The 21,463-nt window shown below is 35.3% G+C and overlaps 2 protein-coding genes across 2 annotated transcripts; one reads left to right on the forward strand and one right to left on the reverse strand.

Annotated features, from left to right (window-relative positions):
- Window positions 1-394: 394 nt before the first annotated feature.
- LOC115709737 (serine protease SPPA, chloroplastic) lies at window positions 395-15,300 on the forward strand. The gene is made up of 13 exons (XM_030637921.2): window positions 395-1,066; window positions 1,338-1,521; window positions 1,816-1,953; window positions 2,082-2,252; window positions 2,324-2,427; window positions 2,955-3,022; window positions 4,742-4,908; window positions 5,187-5,256; window positions 5,805-5,959; window positions 6,208-6,313; window positions 14,303-14,390; window positions 14,483-14,626; window positions 14,778-15,300. The coding sequence occupies exons 1-13, from the start codon at window positions 596-598 to the stop codon at window positions 15,006-15,008; spliced, it is 2,097 nt and encodes a 698-aa protein (XP_030493781.1). The 5' UTR covers window positions 395-595; the 3' UTR covers window positions 15,009-15,300.
- Window positions 15,301-19,329: 4,029 nt separating this feature from the next.
- On the reverse strand, window positions 19,330-20,976 carry LOC115710550 (uncharacterized). Its single transcript, XM_030638910.2, has 2 exons — window positions 20,684-20,976; window positions 19,330-20,479 (listed from the first exon to the last, which is right to left on the reverse strand). Exons 1-2 carry the CDS (start codon window positions 20,974-20,976, stop codon window positions 19,330-19,332), a joined length of 1,443 nt encoding a protein of 480 aa, XP_030494770.2.
- Window positions 20,977-21,463: the final 487 nt, after the last annotated feature.

Below are 21,463 nucleotides of genomic sequence, written 5' to 3' on the forward strand. Positions count from 1 at the left end.
CCAAAATCCTAGTTGGGTTGTCAACCTGGGTGCTGGGTGAAATCCTAAGCCCCCGAGTTGACTTTCGAGGTGTTGTTTCGTGAATTCTCAGTTCCCGGACCTTAGACTTAGATGTTTTATGTCTTCATGGTATAGAATACTGAAAGATAGTGAGTTGGAAATAACTTGGCGGTATTTAAACAACCATTCTAGAGTTCGTGAAGTTAACCTGGGTACAGGGTTAGAGACCCTCACTACTATGACTCGGGACTACTCAACTTCGTGATGTTTTCTTTCTTGTCACATATCAAATATCATTGTCCAGTTTACTGAAATAAATATTCTGATTAACAGTTAATAATAAAAAAAAGTGGTACTTAAAGATATTTAAGAAACCCATATGAAAAATTGTCAAAAAAAAAAAAAAATTGAAAAGAGAGAGAGAGAGAGAAAGCGACCCATGTAATAGGGTGACGTGGGAAAAACTTAACCTTGTCATCCTTCTTTTCTTACCGTTTCCCGGCAGCATGATTGGCCCATTCCTTCCGGATTCCTCCTCCTTCGGCGGAGACAGTCAGAGAGGATCGTTCTCACTCTTAGACAGCTCAACTCAACTATGGCCAAACTTCTTCTTCTACAGACTTCTCACCTCACCTCTCCATTACACCGCTCTGCCGTCACCGCAATCCTCTCCGTCCCCAAGCCTTTTCCAATTCCTTCGCCGCTCTCTCGCCTTCCTTTTCGACGCCATAGTCTTCGCGGCCCCCTAGCGCTTTCCTCTTCCTCCTCGCTTCGCGAACCTTCTAGAAACTTTTCGGCTCAAGCTTTCGATTCCTCCTCCTCGGAAGCAAAGACCGGAGATGAAAAAGAGCAGCGACTGGAGAAGGACGGTAAAGAAAATGACTCTGAGGTTAAGGTTAATAGTGAGGCAGTGAAAATTTCTGATGAGGTGTATCCAAGCGGTGAGTTTCAGTTCGAGAAGCCTGGATTATGGAAGACCTTTGTCGTCAAGCTTCGCATGCTTGTTGCTTTACCCTGGGAACGTGTCCGCAAAGGCAGTGTTCTCACTATGAAATTGCGCGGCCAGGTGTTCTTATCTTTTCTCCTCTTTCAGTTTCGATACATGTACGTATGTATGCATTTGTCAGAAAGTTAGATTGAAAGGAGTTAGCTGAAAACAAATTTAGAGAATTGGAATTTGAGATAATCTTATTCTAGTGCAGAAACAATGTAGGTGAAAATGAAACTTTCGCTATGTGTTTGAAAGATCTTGAGCTCGAGTTATTTACATACCTTATCTTTTAAATTTTTTGAGACTTGAGTATTGATAAATGTGTTGTGTGGGAGTTTGCTTTCAGATATCAGATCAGCTGAAGAGTCGTTTCTCTTCTGGACTTTCTCTTCCTCAAATTTGTGAAAATTTTGTTAAAGCAGCTTATGATCCTCGTATTTCTGGTGTCTATCTCCACATTGATTCCTTAAACTGTGGTTGGGCAAAAATAGAAGAAATTCGAAGACACATATTGGATTTTAGGAAATCAGGTGTTTCCCATAGTGCTTGAATTAGTACTTTAATATACACAGTACATGATGATCTAAATACTGGATGTTCCTTGGTTTCTTGGTAATTTTTTGTATTTTATGGTTTAAAGTCAATCACAATTTTAGGACTGCCACAAATACAGAATAGCCAGTGATGTATATGACATGATCATGCGTTTTATAGCTTTGAACTATGAACATGCATTTAATAGCTTTAATCTTTCTTATGAAGTCTGAGGAAACTTTATTAATCTGAAAGCATTTTCAGTTTATGACTCATAATGGTTCTGATAGGTAAGTTCATTGTGGCATATGTTCCTGTTTGTCGAGAGAAGGAGTATTATCTTGCCTGTGCTTGTGAAGAGATATATGCCCCTCCAAGCGCTTATTTTTCTTTGTTTGGTTTTACAGTGCAAGCATCGTTTATTAGAGGTATGTTGACCATGCTGGGTCTTGCATTCTATTTTATTTATTTGGTAGTTTAGCGTTGTTCATTGCTGATCGAAATTATTCTTTATTTCAGTTTATTAATTTTTGTAAATGAAAAAATTATTTTGTAGGTGTGCTAGACAAAGTGGGAATTGAGCCACAAGTGGAAAGGATTGGAAAATACAAGAGTGCTGGTGATCAACTTATTCGCAAAACCATGTCCAAGGAAAACTGTGAGATGCTAACAGCATTGCTTGATAACATATATGGGACTTGGGTGGATGAAGTCTCTTCCGCAAAAGGTTATTTTCCATTTGCTTTTTGGTTAGTCTTAAGTTCCCAAATGTTTATAATATTTATCATATTTTTACAGGAAAGGAAAGAGAAAACGTTGTAGAATTTATTAATGAAGGAGTATTCCAAATAGAAAAACTGAAAACTGATGGTTGGATAACTGATATACAATATGATGATGAGGTATGGAATTCTCTATTGTTTCCTGAACAGTACTGTCATAGTATGAACATCTGAGGCTAAAAGTATGTATATGTGGGTGTGTGGAAGCATATATGGTAATTCCAAAGTTTCAATTAGTTTGGGTCGGATAATCTTTGCATAAATTACAATGCACGAAATACAGAAGGCATACAACTTGTGACCCTTGTGTTGAGTAATCTGCTCAAATAATCAAATTAATTAAATTAGTATGTGCTATTTCATGTTTCATCTATGTCATTGCAATTTTGTCGTACGGTTATTGTGTCTCATATTTTCCGCTCAATTTGTTAAGTGTATTCAACATTTTCCACTGTGTTATATATATATATAAATATATATATGTATAAATGTGTAAATATTATTGATTATTTATTCACTGAAAGTTTTAGTAAGATAGCAATTGGTATGGTTGGTGCTTTGTGTTATTTACTCTGAATCCAAGAACATTCTTTTTTGGTGATTAATAATCTGGAAAGCAGTTGTGTACTAATACATAGGTCTTGTAGGTTATCTCAATGTTGAAGGACAGACTAGGGGTGCAGAAGGATAAAATTCTTTCCCTGGTGGATTACAGGTTTTTGACTTTCTATAATCTTCAATACTAAAAATTTGGCACCTACCACATGCACATGTATGTCGATATATTTTATATGTTGTCAACTATAAATAAACTCAAATGGTCAACCTTGGTCTTTGTTCTTTTGGTTTTAGAATTCCTGGACTTCTATCAGGGTTACTTAAAAGTCTCATCTACCACAGATTATAAATGTGCTATAATGGTATGGACTGGTGATATGTATTCTCACTTACTTTTGAACCAGCAGCGTGCTTCAAATTCTCCATAAATATATTTTTGTGTGCATGGTTAAGTTTGAGAAACGGTGTCATAGTATTAGTTGTATCTGTGGATTTATTTCCTATAGGAATTTGACCACAGCTGTAATGTAATAGGGATCAGTTTGGTATTAATACCGGTGACCAAATATAATTTATTTTATTCTTTCTTGAAATAGGACATCCTAATTTGTATTTTTTAGGATGAGCTGATTTCATATTTGTAGGAGTATATTTGTCTCTTCCTTCTAGATTGTATGTAATATTACCTCAATTGTTATAACCAATGTTTAAAAAAACGCAAATGAGCCTTGAGGCGTTTTTCTTTTGTAAGGCGAGGCTTAAGCCTCGAGGCGTATGAGGCGTAAGCCTTAAAAATTAATAGAATCAATACTTTTAGAGCACCTAAGAGGAAGAAGAAGCAGCAAGCTTTTTTTTTTTCGTGGGTTGAACTTGAAGCAATATGCAGCAGCTGTGTGCTGCTGTGAAGAAAGAGATGAGCTGCTATGAAGAAGATAAAACTAAGGTTTTAATTTTAAGTTTTATTTGGGCTCACTTAAGTATTTTATTGGGCTTTTTTATTAATATTTATTGGGCTTTTTTAAAGTTTTTCAAGTCTTTTAAATTAGGCAGCAGAAAACTAAATTTAAAATACCAATTTGGGCTTTTTTTTAGGGCTGAAATAGCCCATTTCACACACAAAATTTGAGGCGCACGCCTCTTACGCCTCAACGCCTCACGCCTCAACTCAACGCCTCACCACATGAGGCGTACGCCTCACTTCTTCTCAGCAAGGCGCACGCCTTGAGGCACTGTTCAAACGCCTCAGCTTGAGGCGCGCCTTTTTAAACATTGGTTATAACAAAATACACAGAAAATAGTTAAAATCACAGTATCCAATATCCATGGACATCCTAATTTGTATTTTTTAGGATGAGCTGATTTCATATTTGTAGGAGTATATTTGTCTCTTCCTTCTAGATTGTATATAATATTACCTCAATTGTTATAACAAAATACACAGAAAATAGTTAAAATCACAGTATCCAATATCCATCTTTGCCTTGAGAATACGAAATTAAGTTCCAACACTTCCTCAATTATTATGTTTATAAATTCAAGTCAATACTTCTTTGGGCTGCTGTTAGCCCTTAGGTGATAGCTTGCTGCACGCGCTTTCTGTCATTCTCTCACTTGTAAGATCCCAGCTGCGCTTGTAAATGTTATTTTTGGTCTTTATATTATTAAACTCGTGGATATTTTCTTATATATTAATTAGTTATTATATTTTGGATGACGACATATTAGTCTGTCATCTTCTTTAACTGTAGTGTGTATGAAAACCGTTATCTTTGCCTATTAAGCATATCCAAGGTACTTTAACCCTTGTTTTAAGAAGATACATCAGAGTCAAGCATATGTTTTTAATTATTGTTTTATTTGTCTTTTGAATGTACAGAAAATATTGTAAGGTTAGGAAGTGGACTCTGGGTTTATTAGGCGGTAAAGATCAAATTGCTTTAATTAGAGCCTCAGGAAGTATTAGTCGCGTAAGGGGTCCTTTAAGTTCTCCTGGCTCAGGAATTGTTGGAGAGCAGTTGATTGAGAAGATTCGTAGTGTGAGAGGTACATGGATCTTATGACAAGTCATTTGGTTGATGTTAAAATTTCCTTATTGATAATATGCATGTATGCTTTTTATTTTAAAACATAGGGATGTACTACGTAGAAGCTTTTATATATTTATCTATTGTTTTTCAATGTTAAAAACATATGAATGTACTATTTCTTGCACTGTATTTGGTACATTTTGTTGTAACATATATATATGTATGTATGTATGTATGTATGTGTGTATGTGTGTGTGTGTTTCCCCAGTCATTTGGGTGTTTTATCCTATGCAGAATCTAAAAGATATAAAGCTGCTATTATCCGAATTGACAGCCCTGGAGGTGATGCTCTTGCTTCTGATTTGTAAGTGCTGGTGGTAGATATTTTCTAATCTTCTTGTTATGAAAGAGCCAACCAAACATGTAACTACTGAAGTGGATATTTATTTTTCTTCACAGTTACTTGAAATCAGTTTTCTTTTTTTGAGAGCTACTGTTCATATTTTCTTTCATTCCTTAAAGTCCTTTTTGAATTTGCCATTTTTATTCTCTTAAACACTTGAATAAGAAATTTTCTTGTGGTAACTTAAAAATGATAAAGAGAGTACTTAACCTGTTGAAATATCCCAAAATAGGTTTGAGTTCTAGGAACTATTTGATTGATACCTGTTCAGACAAAATATGCTGAGCTTCTTGGATTTTTTTTTTTTTTTGGAATAAACAGCTTCTTGGTTTAGGTACGTAATTCTGTAATAAATAAATAAATATATAAAAAAAATTCACATGTATTTTACATTTTGTTGATAGCATGAAGATTGCTTTGTTACTTCTGCTGAGAAAAGAAAAAACTATGCTTCTTTTTTGTAACTGGCTTTCCTTTTGGCTTTTGTGCTTACTGTTTATAATGTGCAGAATGTGGAGAGAGATCAGACTATTGGCTGAATCAAAACCTGTAGTTGCATCCATGTCTGATTTGGCTGCAAGTGGAGGCTATTACATGGCAATGGCAGCAAATACCATTGTTGCAGAAAATTTAACCTTAACTGGTTCAATTGGAGTTGTGACAGGTGAATGCCATTTTTGTTCCAACTCTAATTAGTAGACAAAAGAATATGATGACTGCTATTATCCTGGAAAAAGTATGGAATATCTGATCACTTTTTTTCCTTGTTTATTCTATTGACTAAAAAATTATTATTTGTTTGTTTGAAAAATTGTTTTTTATACTAGTTGTCTTACTGATGTGATGAGAAAAGAGTATCGATATTAACATTGTTTGCTGGACTCATTAACTTTGTTTTCTCTTTTCTTGTAGGGAAATTTAACCTTGGAAACCTTTATGAGAAAATTGGCTTTAACAAGGAGATCTTATCAAGGGGAAAATATGCTGAACTTCTTGCTGCTGAAAATCGACCTTTCAAGTAATTTTCCCATGTTGCCTATTTCAATATATAATATGTTATCCAGTATAAGTAAAGAATGATCAAGCTTTCTATATGGTGTAAATGGAGGAAAATAGTTAGTTCTTTTCGAATTCATTGCATGAGATCAAATCGGTTGAAATCAAAGAAAATTTGTAGTAGAGGGAATGGAAAAAGATTTACCAGTATTCTTAACAAAAGAGGTACCAAATTCCTAATTACTCTAGAATACAAGTGGAGGGAAATAATTTTCTTCACTTATAATGAGCAATCCCAGCTGGCACACTCAATCACTGACTGCCACATTGAATTTATGTACTCCCCTCAATTTGGAGCACATACGTTGAACATGCCCAACTTGATAGTCAATGAATTAAAATTAGTAAAATGGTAAGGCTTTGTGAGAATATTGATGATCAAAGACTTGTAGAACTATGAAATAATTAAATTAGCCCTTCATCACTCTTTCTTTGATAAAGTGTCTGAAATTCCAAGCGCTTGGCCCTGCCACAATCTCCTGGAACTTTAGCAATACTTATTGCAACATCTTACACATGCCTCGTAGTTTTGAATTTTCAATTCATCAAGAAGTCTCCTCAACAACATCCCTTTGCATTTGATGTTAGCCACAACTCGAAACTCAGCCTCCCTACTACTCTTTCCTGCCACTGATTGTGTGCTCCTTATCCAAGTAATAAGATTCTTTCTCTTCCAAAAAGATACAATAGCTCTAGGTAGATCTTCTGCCAGAAAAAGAACCAGCTCAATCTGCACATGAGAAGATTACATTCTATTTATCCCTTTTATTTGAAAAGTTACCATTGCTTGGGGTCATCTTGTGGTAGGTACCTACCGAGGTTCACTTATGCCAGGTCTGATAAGGGAACCAATAATAGGCAAAGTTAGTTTTGTAGGGGGGGGGGGCGCTTTTAGTTTATTTAGTTGTGTGAGTGGGCATGCTTGTACTCAGAGTTTGGCATCTTGGAGAGACATAGATCTCTCGAATACCAGTAGTTGCTTTTGGGTGATTTCAATAATATTCCTCTATTTTTTCTTGCCGGTTTCTGGTATTTTTCTGCTCCATAGTGACTGACTTGCAGGTGGAGCACATCATCTTGGAGGCATTTCATAATGATTCACGCTTCAACCCTCTATTAGACCCCTTCGTCCATGATTGTGTGCTCCCTTTGCAGAATGCCTTTCATTAAAACCCAGGATTTCGACAGCCTGGTTCTCTCCCAATATTTACAAACTAAACCAAATTCTTCACACCCTTTTCCTTCACTATTGAGTCCTATATATATATAACAATACCCCTATTACAATTACACTTATGCCCTTTTTATTTAATATCCCAATGCCTATCAAATATATCTTAAAAAGGTTTTACTGCCATGCTGGTATCCACTGGCATACTAGATCTTCAAACATGTGTATTTGTTGCCAAAGCTGAGTGAGAGTGTTGAATATTGTGTGACAAGCATTTCACCTTGTCACAAATGAAAAAAGAATACTTTTATTTCAAACAACTCAGCAGTATTCTCTGTTAAGAGACTTGTTGTATCCAAGATTCCTTGGCTGTTGAGTTGTAAAGGACGTTTTCTCCAACTTCAATAGTCATGGAATTGATCGGCCATGACATAGACTATTGAGTTTATGCCATGTCACGGTGTGAGGCCTTGATATTAGTCTCTTAAAGACAATTGATTAGGATTATAGAGGCCGAGTTGTCAAATTCTTAGTTGCTGAGATGAAATGTTTCTAAGTTAGCTGGCCTAATAGTCCTAAGGTGTTATCTTAAAACAGTAGGGATGAGTTAGTATAAATAGAGGGGGCTTATTAGTTGTAATAATTGTAAGGGATTAGGACTTGATTTGTTACAAAGAGAGTAATGGATTACCAAGCTGTCTCAAAACGTTTGGACGATTCGTAATTCTTTTGTAATATCAATGAAATACCTATATTCTTATTCTTTCCAGAACTGAATTGGAACAATAGTGTATCAGATGGAATTATCCGAACTTTGGGAACTGCTTGTGGGGGGGAATATTTGACTGGTAGTAACCTCCGAATTTCTTTTGTGTTTCGTCTGGGGGAGATATCTTAAAAATAAGGGAATTTCTGAGGATTCAAAGGCAGCTCTGATGGCAAAATGAGGAAAAATTTACTCAAGACAGCTAAATTACAAGATAATATATGTAGAGGGAAAGATAATAGATCTCAGCAAATTGAAAAGAGGCAACAAATCCCTAATTTCTCTAAAATACAGTTGGAAGGTGTAGAAAATAGTGAATCGAATTATATGTGTATTTCATAGAATAGTACATATTTATATACAAAGCTAGGAGAATAGGAAATAGGAAACTACCAACAAAACAGGAAACTACTAAATACAAGTTACCCTAATTCTTTTACACCTAATATACAGCTAATACTCTAACACTCCCCCTCAAGCTGGAGCATAGATGTTAATCATGCCCAGCTTGTTACAAAGATAGTCTATCCGCACCCCATTCAAAGCTTTTGTAAAAATATCTCCTAGTTGTTCTCCGGTTTTCACATATCCTGTGGAGATCAGACCTTGTTGAATTTTCTCACGAACAAAATGACAATCGATCTCAATGTGCTTAGTTCGCTCGTGGAATACGGGATTCGAGGCAATATGAAGAGCAGCTTGATTATCACACCATAATTTTGCTGGAATAGAAGTCTTAAACCCGAATTCAGTCAAAAGCTGATAAATCCATATTACCTCACACACGGACTGGGCCATAGCTCTATATTCGATTCAAAGATCGGATCTAGATACAACATTTTGTTTCTTACTCTTCCAAGAGACCAGCATTGCCCCCAACAAATACACAATATCCCGAAGTGGATCGTCTATCTACCTTGGAGCACATGCCCAACGCATCAGAAAAACACTCAATCTGGGTATGTCCATGATCCTTGTAAACTATACCTCGTCCTGGTGCTCCTTTTAAGTAACATAAAATTTGTTCTAATGTTGCCCAATGATGAATTGTTGGGGAAGACATAAACTGACTGATAACACTAACTGGAAATGCAATATCTGGACGAGTCACAGTTAAATAATTCAACTTTCCAACTAACCTGCGATATTTCTCAGGATCTTCAAATGGTTTCCCATCACGTGTAAGATGCACAGCTGGATTCATTGGAGCATTGCAAGGTTTTGATCCCAATTTCCTGTCTCGGCTTAGCAAATCAAGTACATACTTTCTTTGAGACGAGAAAAATACCTTGTTTACTCCGAGTAACTTCAATCCCCAAGAAATACTTGAGTTCCCCTAAATCTTTCGTGTTAAACTCGGGTGTGAATGAAAGACTTAAAGGATGAGATGCCTTCGCATCATTTCCGGTAATAACGATGTCATCAACATACACCACTAACAAAATGATACCAACAGTTGATCTTTTATAAAACACAGAATGATCTGACTTACTTTTCAACAAACCAAACTTCTCAACAGCCTGACTAAATTTACCAAACCAAGCACGAGGGCTTTGTTTCAATCCATATAAAGATTTGCGAAGATGACAAACTCGCCCTAACTCCCCCTGAGCAACAAACCCAGGAGGTTGCTCCATATATACTTCTTCCTCAAGATCTCCATGAAGAAAAGCATTTTTAATATCAAGCTGATGCAAAGGCCAATGATGAGTAAAGCCGCAATGGAAATGAACGGTCGAACGGATGTGAGTTTAGCAACGGAGAAAAAGTATCACAATAGTCCACTCCATAGGTTTGAGCATAACCCTTGGCAACAAGACGGCCTTTAAGCGAGCAACTGTGCCGTCTGGATTGAATTTAACCGTGAACACCCATTTACACCCGATGGCCTGTTTTCCGGAAGGTAAATCAACCAAGACCCAAGTACCATTCGCAACCAAAGCATTCATCTCTTCTATCATTGCAGCAAGCCAACCAGGATGAGACATCGCTTCTCGAACAGTTTTAGGAATAGTGATAGAATCAAGAGAAACAATAAAAGAACAAGAAGAAGAGGAGAGATGATTATAAGACACAAAAGAAGTAATAGGAAAAGTACATTGACGTTTACCTTTACGTAGTGCAATGGGAAGATCATCTGAGATGTCCAGATCTGATGACGAAGATGCAGGTGCGGGACATGAAACAGGAGGTGGAGGAGGGGGGCGCCTGGTGTACACTATAGGAGGCCGAGGGAGGTGGTAGAGGTGGTGGAGGTGGTGGAGGTGTAGACATTGTGGGGGTGACGACCGAGGCAGGTGAAGGAACAAGAGACCCGCCAGAACATGGAGCAGGCGCATAGGATGTGACAGAATAAAGCAACAAATCATCATCCTCCCCCTGACTAGTAAAAGTAGTGGAAGATGAAAAATAAGGTGTATTTTCTACAAAAGTAACATCAATAGACACAAGATATTTGTTGAGATCAGGACAGTAACACCTATACCCTTTCTGAAGACGAGAATAACCAAGAAAGACACACTTTAGTGCCTTAGGGTCTAATTTGGTGACAGATGGACGGACATCGCGAGCAAAACAAACACTACCAAATACTCGCGGAGCAACTGGAAATAATGACTTATTAGGAAAAAGAATTTTAAATGGAATTTCACCATTAAGAACAGAAGAGGGCATGCGATTAATAAGAAAGCATGCCGTGGAAACTGCATCGGCCCAAAAAGGTTTAGGGACTTTCATTTGAAACAAGAGAGCACGTGCAGTTTCAAGAAGATGTCTGTTTTTACGTTCTGCAACACCATTCTGAGGTGCCGTATCAACACAAGAAGTTTCATGAAGCATGCCATTAGAGGTCATATAAGATTGAAATTGAGCAGACATGTACTCTTTGGCATTATCATTTCTCAAAGTACGAATAGATACATTAAATTGAGTTTGAATCTCAGCACAAAAAGCACAAAATATAGAAAACAACTCAGAACGATTTTTCATTAAATATAACCAAGTTAAACGAGAATGATCATCCACAAAAGTAACAAAATACCTAAATCCAGGTTGAGACAAAATAGGAGAAGGACCCCAAATATCAGAATGAACTAACTCAAAAGGAACACTAGCACGTTTATTGACACGTGGACTCAAACTAACACGATGATGTTTGGCAAACTGACATGACTCACATTCTAACGAAGATAAACTACTATATTGGGGACACGCTTCTTGAGCAAAGGAAGGGATGGATGACCTAAACGACAATGAGCCTCAAAAGCGGAAGCAACACTCGAACAAGCAATAGAGGTTGGCGGAAGTGGGTCAAGAACATACAAGCCACCAGATTCATGTCCTTTACCAATAATCTTCTTCGTCATAAGATCCTGAAACAAACAATGATCAGGAAAGAATGAGATGCAACAATTTAGATTACGAGTGAGTTGACTAACAGAAAGCAAATTAAAGGACAAATCAGGTAAATGTAAGACTGATGATAAAGATAACATAGGTGTAGGAACAATAGTGCCAGATCCAAGAACAGAAGCTGTTGACCCATCAGCTAAGGTGACAACAGAAGTGGGACTGTGAGGCGAAAAGTGGAAAAGAGACGGAATTACTCGTCATATGATCCTGTGGCACCGGAATCAATGACCCATTTTGAGGATTTGGAAAGAAGGCGGGCATTAGAGTTACCCGAATCAAAGAATCGCAAAGGGATGTAAGAAGATGAAGACTTAAGTGTTTCCCGATACCTTGAGAACTTGGCAAATTCATCGGCGAAATAAGGACCAGGTTGTCGGATGCATCACTAAGTGCTTGCAATATTGGCGAGTGTTGTTGTCGATTCTTAAATTGTAACTTCCTACACTCAAACTTGGTGTGGCTTTGGTTTCTTACAATAATTGCACATGATGCTCCCAGAATTTGGTGTGCGGTTATCAGGTCCTTGTGAATTACCTCCTTTAAATCCACTTGGAGTAGAGTTTCTTTCCGGTGCAGAATTATTACGACTCACCAAGGCGCTATTCAGAGGAGTTGAAGAGGTAGTCTCTGTGCGAAGAACACGAGTAAACACATCTTGTAAAGAGGAGACATCAGAACCAGAGAGAACTTGTGACTTTGCAGAGTCAAATTCAGATGAGAGTCCTGCAAGAAAACTCATAATAGCCATCTGTTCTCGTTGGCGCTGTTGAACTTTTACATCAGGACTAAACGGTAATAGCACATTAAGTTCTTCATATGTTTTCTTGAAAGCCATAAAATAATTCATAAGAGACTTATCTTGTTTCTCCGCGCGATAAAAAGCTTTGCAAACATCATATATGCGAGATATGTTGTCTTTGCCAGAATACAAAAACTCCAAGTAACCCATTAGTTCTTTAACCAATTCACAATGATTAATCAAACTAATTACCTCATTATCGATAGAATTTCGAATTTGAAGGAACAAGCGAGCATCCTCACGGAGCCATATTTTCCTTGAATCGTTTGTTTTTTTAGGAGGATCGTCAGTCAAGTGATCATCTTTGTCAATACTCCTCAAATACAGTCGAATCGTCTTACTCCATTCCAAATAATTCGAACCAATCAACTTATGATCCGTGATTTTAGACATTACGGGAACAACATCAGAAACAACAACTGATTTTGAATCTGATCTTATCTCTGCCATAATCTCAAAAGCAAACACAAAGACAGAGAAAAAGAACAAAAGAACACCAAAGAATGAACACCCAAACACGAAGAAGACAAACAAATACCGAATTACAACCTAGAACAGATGCGAGTGGGCTTAGAAGAACCCAGTGAAGAATCGGCAACAGAACGCCGTCGAAGGCGCCGTCACACGCGCCTCCACGCGCCGGCGCGTGAGCCCCACGCGCAGAAGCTTCAGGCGGCGTGTGAGCCCCACGCGCGAGGAATCCGGCGACCGGACTTCGGGGGTTCGTAGATCGGCGGCTGGGCAGTCCTCCTATGTGGGCGGTGAGAAACAATGTTCACTCCAAATAAGATTTTCGAAAAAACAACCCTAAACTCAAACCCTAATTTTTTTTTTTTTTTTTTTTTTTTTTCTTTTTCAGAACCCTAATTTCGAATTTCGAATTTTGAATCACAATGCTCTGATACCATGTAGAAAATAGTGAATCGAATTATATGTGTATTTCATAGAATAGTACATATTTATATACAAAGCTAGGAGACTAGGAAATAGGAAACTACCAACAAAACAGGAAACTACTAAATACAAGTTACCCTAATTCTTTTACACCTAATATACAGCCAATACTCTAACAGAAGGAAATAATTATCTTATGCTTAAATAAATCCTGTGTATCATAGCTAGTATAGGCATTCGCACGAGGAATCCTAGCTGGCAATTGCCTCAGTTCGGATTGTTCTCTGCAACTAGGTAATATGAAGTTGGTATAGCTTTTTTCCATAATTACATCACCTTAAAATCCAAGCTAAGTCAGAAATCTCTTTCTTTCTTTTTTTTTTTTCTCTTTCTTGTTCTTTCTTCTTTCAAAATGCCCTTTCTTAAGCCAATCGACCCTAATTACGTGATACATTTTGTAAATGCATTCGGTTCATATTCTATAGTTACTATTTAAACAAGAATGTCGTGTCATCCAGCGGAGCGCTTTGAACTTTACCTTAAAGAATTGGACTTTCTTAGCCTTCTTAACCCGGTTCATTATGCGCGCCACTAACTAGAGTGTGCATTCTTCATTTGATCAATGCGACTAGACACCATTTAGGTTGCAGTTTCCTAATTTTCCTGTAGATTGACTAATACTAGCAATTTAGACTTATATAAAAGAGAAAATAAAATGGAATTGAACTGAGTAAATGAAAAGTTCAAAAAAGAAAAAAAATGGGAAGTTCCCAAACCAATATTTATGCATGTTACTTCCAAACTCGTGGGTGTGTAAGTTACTTTAAGATTGATATCTCTTCTGTCTACTGAACTCATTACATGGATTTAAATATACTGTTAACTGATCACACGTCTACTTGATATGCAGATCAGATGAAGCAGAACTTTTTGCCAGGTCTACCCAGAGAGCCTATCAACAATTTCGTGATAAGGCAGCTTTTTCCAGATCAATGAGTGTATATCAACTATTCCTGTTTACATTCTGTACCAACTGTTTGATCTCATTTTGTTGTATATGAAGTCACTAATATCTTTAATTATACTTCAGGAAGATAAAATGGAGAAGGTTGCACAAGGGAGAGTTTGGGCTGGTAAAGATGCAGCATCGCGAGGCTTAGTCGATGCAATAGGAGGCCTTTCTCGGGCTGTTGCAATAGCAAAACAGAAGGCCAATATACCACAAGACAGAAAGGTTTGAAGATTAGTTTTCCTCAATGGGACTATCCTTACTGTTTTTATCAGTATACATGTATTTTTTCCTTGTATACTTTCAGCTCCATACAGCTGATTCTGTTCTGGTTCTTCATATTCTGCTGCAATGACACTGTTTGTTATGGTGCCAGGTTACACTTGTGGAGCTCTCAAGACCATCCCCAACGTTGCCAGAGATTTTAAGTGGCATAGGAAGTACACTAGTTGGAGTTGACACAACAGTTAAAGCATTGCTGCAGGACATGACGTTTTCAGAGGGAGTTCAAGCTCGAATGGATGGAATCTTGTTTGAGAGACTGGAAGGAACGTCCAGTTCCAATCCCATATTCGGTTTGATAAAAGATTATCTCAGTTCCCTTTGATCTTCATTAGCTTTCTGTTTTTTTTTTCTTCTTTAAAATGAATGATAACAAGCTGTGTCTTGTGTCTCCCCTATTCTCGACGATTATATCTCATTTATGTGTTCTCTGAATGTATTGGTAATAGAAAGGGTAGGCTGCTTAATGAATAGGGTGTGGCGTCTACCTCCTCTGGTACATAGACTTCCTCCATACCTTTTTCCCTTTCCCAATTGTATCATCCTTTCTTTCATGTGTACATCGATATATCAATGACCTTTGAGTTGAGGTTAGTAATAAAAAGTATATATTTATACTTGTGTTATAGTATGATCAAAACCTCGACGTTTGGTTAGAGGGAATGAAATGGGAACTAAATAATTTTTATTTTATTCTTTTGTTTGATTTTATTTTAAAGTAATAGAATGTCATTTTTATTTGGCTAATTAGTATTTTTTTCCTTCGAATTTTGACATGTATTAAATCATGCTCCCTGAATTTTTTTTGTCGTTAAAATTTTTTTCTGAACTATTGAGATTGTTAGATTGAAAGACTTTTGTCTAATTTCATTTAATTTTACTGTTTCAGTGATTGTTTATGTACTAAATCATGCTCCTCAGACTTTGATTGTTTACCAACTCATGCTCCTCAAACTTTGATATGTACTAAATCATACCCACAGAACTTTCATCCATGTTAGAATTTTTTTATTAAAATTAGTCAAAAGTCTTTAAATTTAACAATCTCAATAGTTCAGGGGGAATTTTTAACGGCAAAAAAAGTTCAGGGAGCATGATTTGGTACATGTCAAAGTTCGGAGAGAAAAAAAATCCTAATTAGTTTTTTTATTTTAGCTATGTTTTCATTCATTTCAACCAAACACCACTTAATGGAGTGTTTGTTATGTGAGTTTGAGTTAGAGAGAATAGACTTAGGAGGAATATGAAACTCATGTATTTGAGAGAGTTAACATTAATATCATTTTAAATTAAAAAGTAAGACCTATTTGAAAATACAAATCTATTGTCATTCAAATTTAATTTAAATTTTACATTATCATTCCTATAAAATCTAAACCATATAACAAATGCTCCATTAGTCTTCAAGATAAGGGTGTTGTTGGTTCTATTTTCTTTGCAATGCAAAGCCCAATATCACTAATATTAATGTAGTATTAGTATTGTTAGGATGGGCATTGACTATGTTTCAGATTTTGTTGGTCGTATATAATTACTTTGGACGCCTTTCTTTTTTAGACGAGCTTTTGGTTGGTCATATATCACTACTTGAATAGTACTCAAGTAGTTGCAACAAATAGTTTTAGGGCCATACACTCTTAAGTAGGACCACCTGCGGAAAGAACCCGAGTACGCAGCCTACTTAGGCACTTTCTTTTTATAGGCTAATGATAAATAATTTTTATTGTAAGCGTACAGTATTATAGCAAAATTTTAATTATAAAAAGATTGTCAAACTTACAAGAATTAATTACTAATTTTTACTAATTACTATATTTTTAGTTTTATACTTTAATTAGACAATTAAAAGTAAATAATGCTTAAGAACGAAATAATATAATAATGTAAAGTAAATAGAAAAACAACGATTTTAATATGAAAGTAAAGACTTCGAGCATTGATTTTTTTATTACAAACTATGAATTTCAGTTTATTAATTATCCAAATTTATTTTATAATTTGTAGTTTCAAGAATCCTAATGCAATTTATTAACCTCTCTCGAGTGATGATAGAATTACCTTAATTAACTAATAAAATATCTCTAATCATTATTAATCAATCAAGCAATAATAAAACAATATGATTCTTTTTAAATGAAACTCATAAAATTAGTAGAATCTTTCAATCTCACACTTTTCTTGTGTCATACAATTCTAAGTTCGATTTTAGATTACCTCTCAAGTATAAAACTTAAAATTTCTGTACTGATTAATGGTGATTAAGTATTAACAAGATGATAATTGACACAAAATTACACAAACAAATAGCAAGAACAAATATGGGAATAATGTAAAAAATTTAATTCATAATCTAAAGTAGTTCCATCAACACTCTAGAAAGAAAGAGTGTTTAGTTCATAATTACAAACATAATAACTACAATAATTATGTTCATAATTAAATAAATAAATAAAAGAATAAAGAAGAAGAAGAAGAAGAAGAAGAAGAAGAAGACTCTAATGATGATAGTTGATGATGATTGCTTCGAATCTCTTCTCTCTCGCTCTTTAATGTATTTTCTAATCTCAAAGTTGCTTTTTTGTATCTCTCCCGTAGTCTAAAAGTTGATTTACGTCATTCTTTATATAGGCCCAAAAAGACAAAAAGAATCCATTTAGAATGAGGATTTAAATTCAAAGATACACGTACAACACTATAGCACCAAAGACACGACGCTATAGTGCCATGCATGACTTCACAGTATCACCCACGTGCTAAAATTATCTTTTTTTTTCTCAGTTTTATCTTTTTTTTTTAGGAGTGGCGTTATAGCGGCATACTTTTGGCGCTATAGCGCCACATGCTATTTTTTCGTCGCTATTATATTGCTTTGACCTTGCTTAGTGAATCATGCATAACATTCGCGTTTGGACTCTAAATGAAATGATTTAACGTGTTTTGAAAAGCTGGGAATGAGCTCTATTATTTTGGATTTCATAAGCTCTTCGTGAAAATGATAAAAATATTGTCAAAAATTAGCTCAAAGGTCTTAGTCCATCACAAAATTATCTTTTAAGCACAAATCTACACACTTAAAAAAACACATCAAATTTGTACAAAACTTTAAAAAATCAATGCTAATTCATCTAAGGATAAGTGAACAAATGTGCACTCATCACATGCCCAAACTTAAACTATTGCTTGTCCTCCAACAATGAAAAAGAATAAAACTAAAAACTAATAAGTCAATTATTGGATAAAAAATCAAGAAAGTTAGACCAAAAGTAATTTATCTCAAAATACCAAATTCTCTTTCAATTATTCAACATGCACTTCAAACAAAGGACTAGAATTTTATCCCATTTAAACTTAACTTCCATATTGTATTTTTATTAAAAATGTGTATATGTTAATTCTATTAATTCTATATACATTTAATCCATGTGCATAAAGACTTCCTTTACCACAAAACATTAAAGATAATTATAGACTTGCATAACTAATTCATCTCCACCAATATAAACTAAAGTCATGTAAATCAAAAAGACTTTATAGGCATGTAACTATAAGTTTAGGTAAATGGTAGATAATAATGTCATTTAAGCTAATTTCATACCATAAACTTACAAATCTAATCAAAATAAAAAACCTTCATTATAATTTTTTTTCTCCCAATAATATTTTGTCATTCAATACCTCCTTGTTCGCATAATTAAAATTATAATTCTATCAAATTTATCTCTTGCTATAATTTTTTTTTTCTCAATATGAATTTTTTTTGAAAGCTAATATATATATATGGGTATGCTCTTAATGGGTATTACCTATGTATGGGTATTTTATTCTTGACCATTGGATTAAATATCTAATGGTTGATATTTATAATCATTGATTAAATATTAAAAAATTAATATTTCCTATTTTGTTATTCTCTATATTCCTAAAATAGATAAAACTATTAATAGAAATAAAAAATTTATAAATGGAATTATTATTTAAGAAATAAAACACACTAAAAAAACTAACAAACTATTTTTTTTTAATAAAAATCATTTTAAAGATTAAAAAGAAAAAAAGTGCATATTTATCTTTTTATAAAATTTCTTCAAACTAGAATTTTAAATTGCATTACTGAAAAAAAAAAAAAATAAACTTTAAACTGTAATACATATAAAATACATAAGATTTTTTCTAAACCTAAAATCTTTAATTTTATAATAATTAACAATTATTTATATGTTTTTATTTTTTTAAAAATACTTGAGCTTACCAAATCTATAAGAACAAAACCAATGAAGAAAATTTTAACAAAAAAAAAAATTGAAGGAAGAAAAAAGCGGCATAAATATTATTGAATAATGACAATTGCCAACACAAGAATTTCATGCACAAAAAATTATATTTGACCCCTAGACAAGATTATCATCTTCCAATCCTAAAAATATAAATAATGAACAACGCCTCATTAGTTATTCTAGGAGAATGATGCATGGTAATATCAAAAAAATCATTGGATGATAATAATATTTCTCTAACGTATGATAGCTTAAGTAAGAACTAAGAAGTATTGTAGCGTTTTATTTTTAAGAGTATGAATAATATTAAGACAATTGGATTCCACTTTTTTTTTTTGATAAAAAGCGTTTATATCATAAATTCAAATAAGGTTAGACCTCATGGTCATTACAGAATATATTGTCTGGTAAAGAGGCTACCGGGATATTCCCAAACACCTGATGAGCAAATGCCCATCTAGCCACATTGTGAGCGGCAAAATTACAAGTTCTTGAAACATAAGAAAAATTACAACTAATAAAGGAAGGAGAAGACTTAGTACAAAATGAGACATAGTTTTCAAGACTCCAATGAGAATCCATCCCATTAAGAGCATTGATAATCACCCTCGAGTCATTCTCCACAATCACAAACTTGGAACCTAATTCTAAAGCTACAGAAACAGCTAAGCAGCAGGCAGCCGCTTCTCCGCAAAGAACCTCCGAGAAATCTTCCCGAGCTGTCTGAACTCTAATAACTCTGCCAACATGATTCCTAGCAACAACAGCAATACACATGCTATTGAATCCCACCTTGACATCACAATTCAGCTTAATCCAATCCAGAGGAGGAGGGGACCAAGCTTCCTTTAGATCTGGAGTGGGACTAGGAAGCAAAGAAGAATGACAATCTGCATAAGAAGTACAAATGTTATCAATACACTTTTTTATATCAGGAGAACAATTATTATGGACCTTTTCATTGTGCACCCTCCAGATAGTATCCACAACAATGGAAGCATAAAGGAAAACATCATCAGCTTGGATCCCTCTGTTGTTAAGATCCCAAATGAACTTGACCCAATCCCACACGCGAATGCCAGTGTCACACACAGGGCAAATGCCCCAGGGAGAGGAGCGCCATAAATAAAAGGCCACATTGCAGGACAAGAACAGATGTTCAATGGATTCATCCCCCAACCCACACAATGGGCAGCTGGTATCCACTATATGAAACCTCTTTCCTATCTCCGCTCTAACCGGGAGTGCACTAGAAAGGATACACCACCACAGAACCTTATGTCTCTCCAGAGTTTTACTATTCCATAGCTTATTCCAAAGTTTCGGAGCAACCTCACAGTGAGGAGCTCTGTCCATTGCTTGAACCAGATAAGCCGATTTAGATGAGAAACAACCCTTGCTTTCTAGCGTCCAAATCCATCTATCAGTGCCAATCCCAGAAGGATGGCCACCTTTAAGAATACCCGAGACCGTTTCTCGGTCAAATGTGTCACGAAGTTTCTGAAGATCCCACTGCCCGTTACTTAACATAAGGTCAGCCACACAGTTAACATTGGAAGAGGTACCCCCACTTGGTTTCGGACAGAAGCCTTTACGATGCGGAATCCAGGGATCCTCCCAGATCTTAGTGTTCTCTCCATTAGCTACCAACTTACAAGCCCCTTGTTGTAAGATAGACGTTGCCTTCACGACACTTTTCTAGAACCAAGAATCTGAACCTTTATACCTGCAACTAAGAATGTCTTTCCCTTTGAGATATTTGGCCGTAAGAACTCGACAGCATAGAGATTGGCTTCCATTGAGAATATTCCATCCCCATTTAGCCAGAAAGGCCTGATTCATCTCTTTAGTTTTCCGGAATCCAAGGCCACCTAGAGATTTGGGAAGACATAGTTTATCCCAAGCCTTGAGATGGATCCCATGATTCCCTTTCTCAAACCTCCACCAAAAGTCTCTAACCAAGCCATCAATCTTATTAACCAGTCGAGAAGAGAGTTTCGTGTTCTGCATAGCATACATAGGCATAGACAATCCCACAGACTTAATTAGAGTAGCTCGCCCTGCTTTGGATAAAGTTTTTGCTTTCCATCCCTGAAGCTTTGTCGTGAGGTTGTCAAGGATGAAATTGAAGTATGCATCTTTCTGCCTTGATCGAAAAAGGGGCAACCCTAAATACTTAATGCATCCTTCAGGGTAATCAATTCCCAACGCCTCCTTGATTTCACCCCGTAAACTTATCGGGGTGTTTTTACTAAAGAAAATAGACGTTTTGAGTTTATTTACCTGGATTCCACAATCAAGCTCTTATTCTCCTAATAAGAAAAACACATTAATATACATGTAAATGATTTTTAGTTTTACAATAATAAATTATTAATAAACTCACAATTTCATAAAATAATAAAGTAGTAATTTTAATTAATTTTTAAAATTAATTTATAATTTTTTTTTTCAAATTATTAATTGTAATTATTATTTCTAATTTTATAACATATAAATATATATA

Source organism: Cannabis sativa, chromosome 3, assembly GCF_029168945.1.
Source record: "Cannabis sativa cultivar Pink pepper isolate KNU-18-1 chromosome 3, ASM2916894v1, whole genome shotgun sequence".
NCBI classification, from domain to species: domain Eukaryota; kingdom Viridiplantae; phylum Streptophyta; class Magnoliopsida; order Rosales; family Cannabaceae; genus Cannabis; species Cannabis sativa.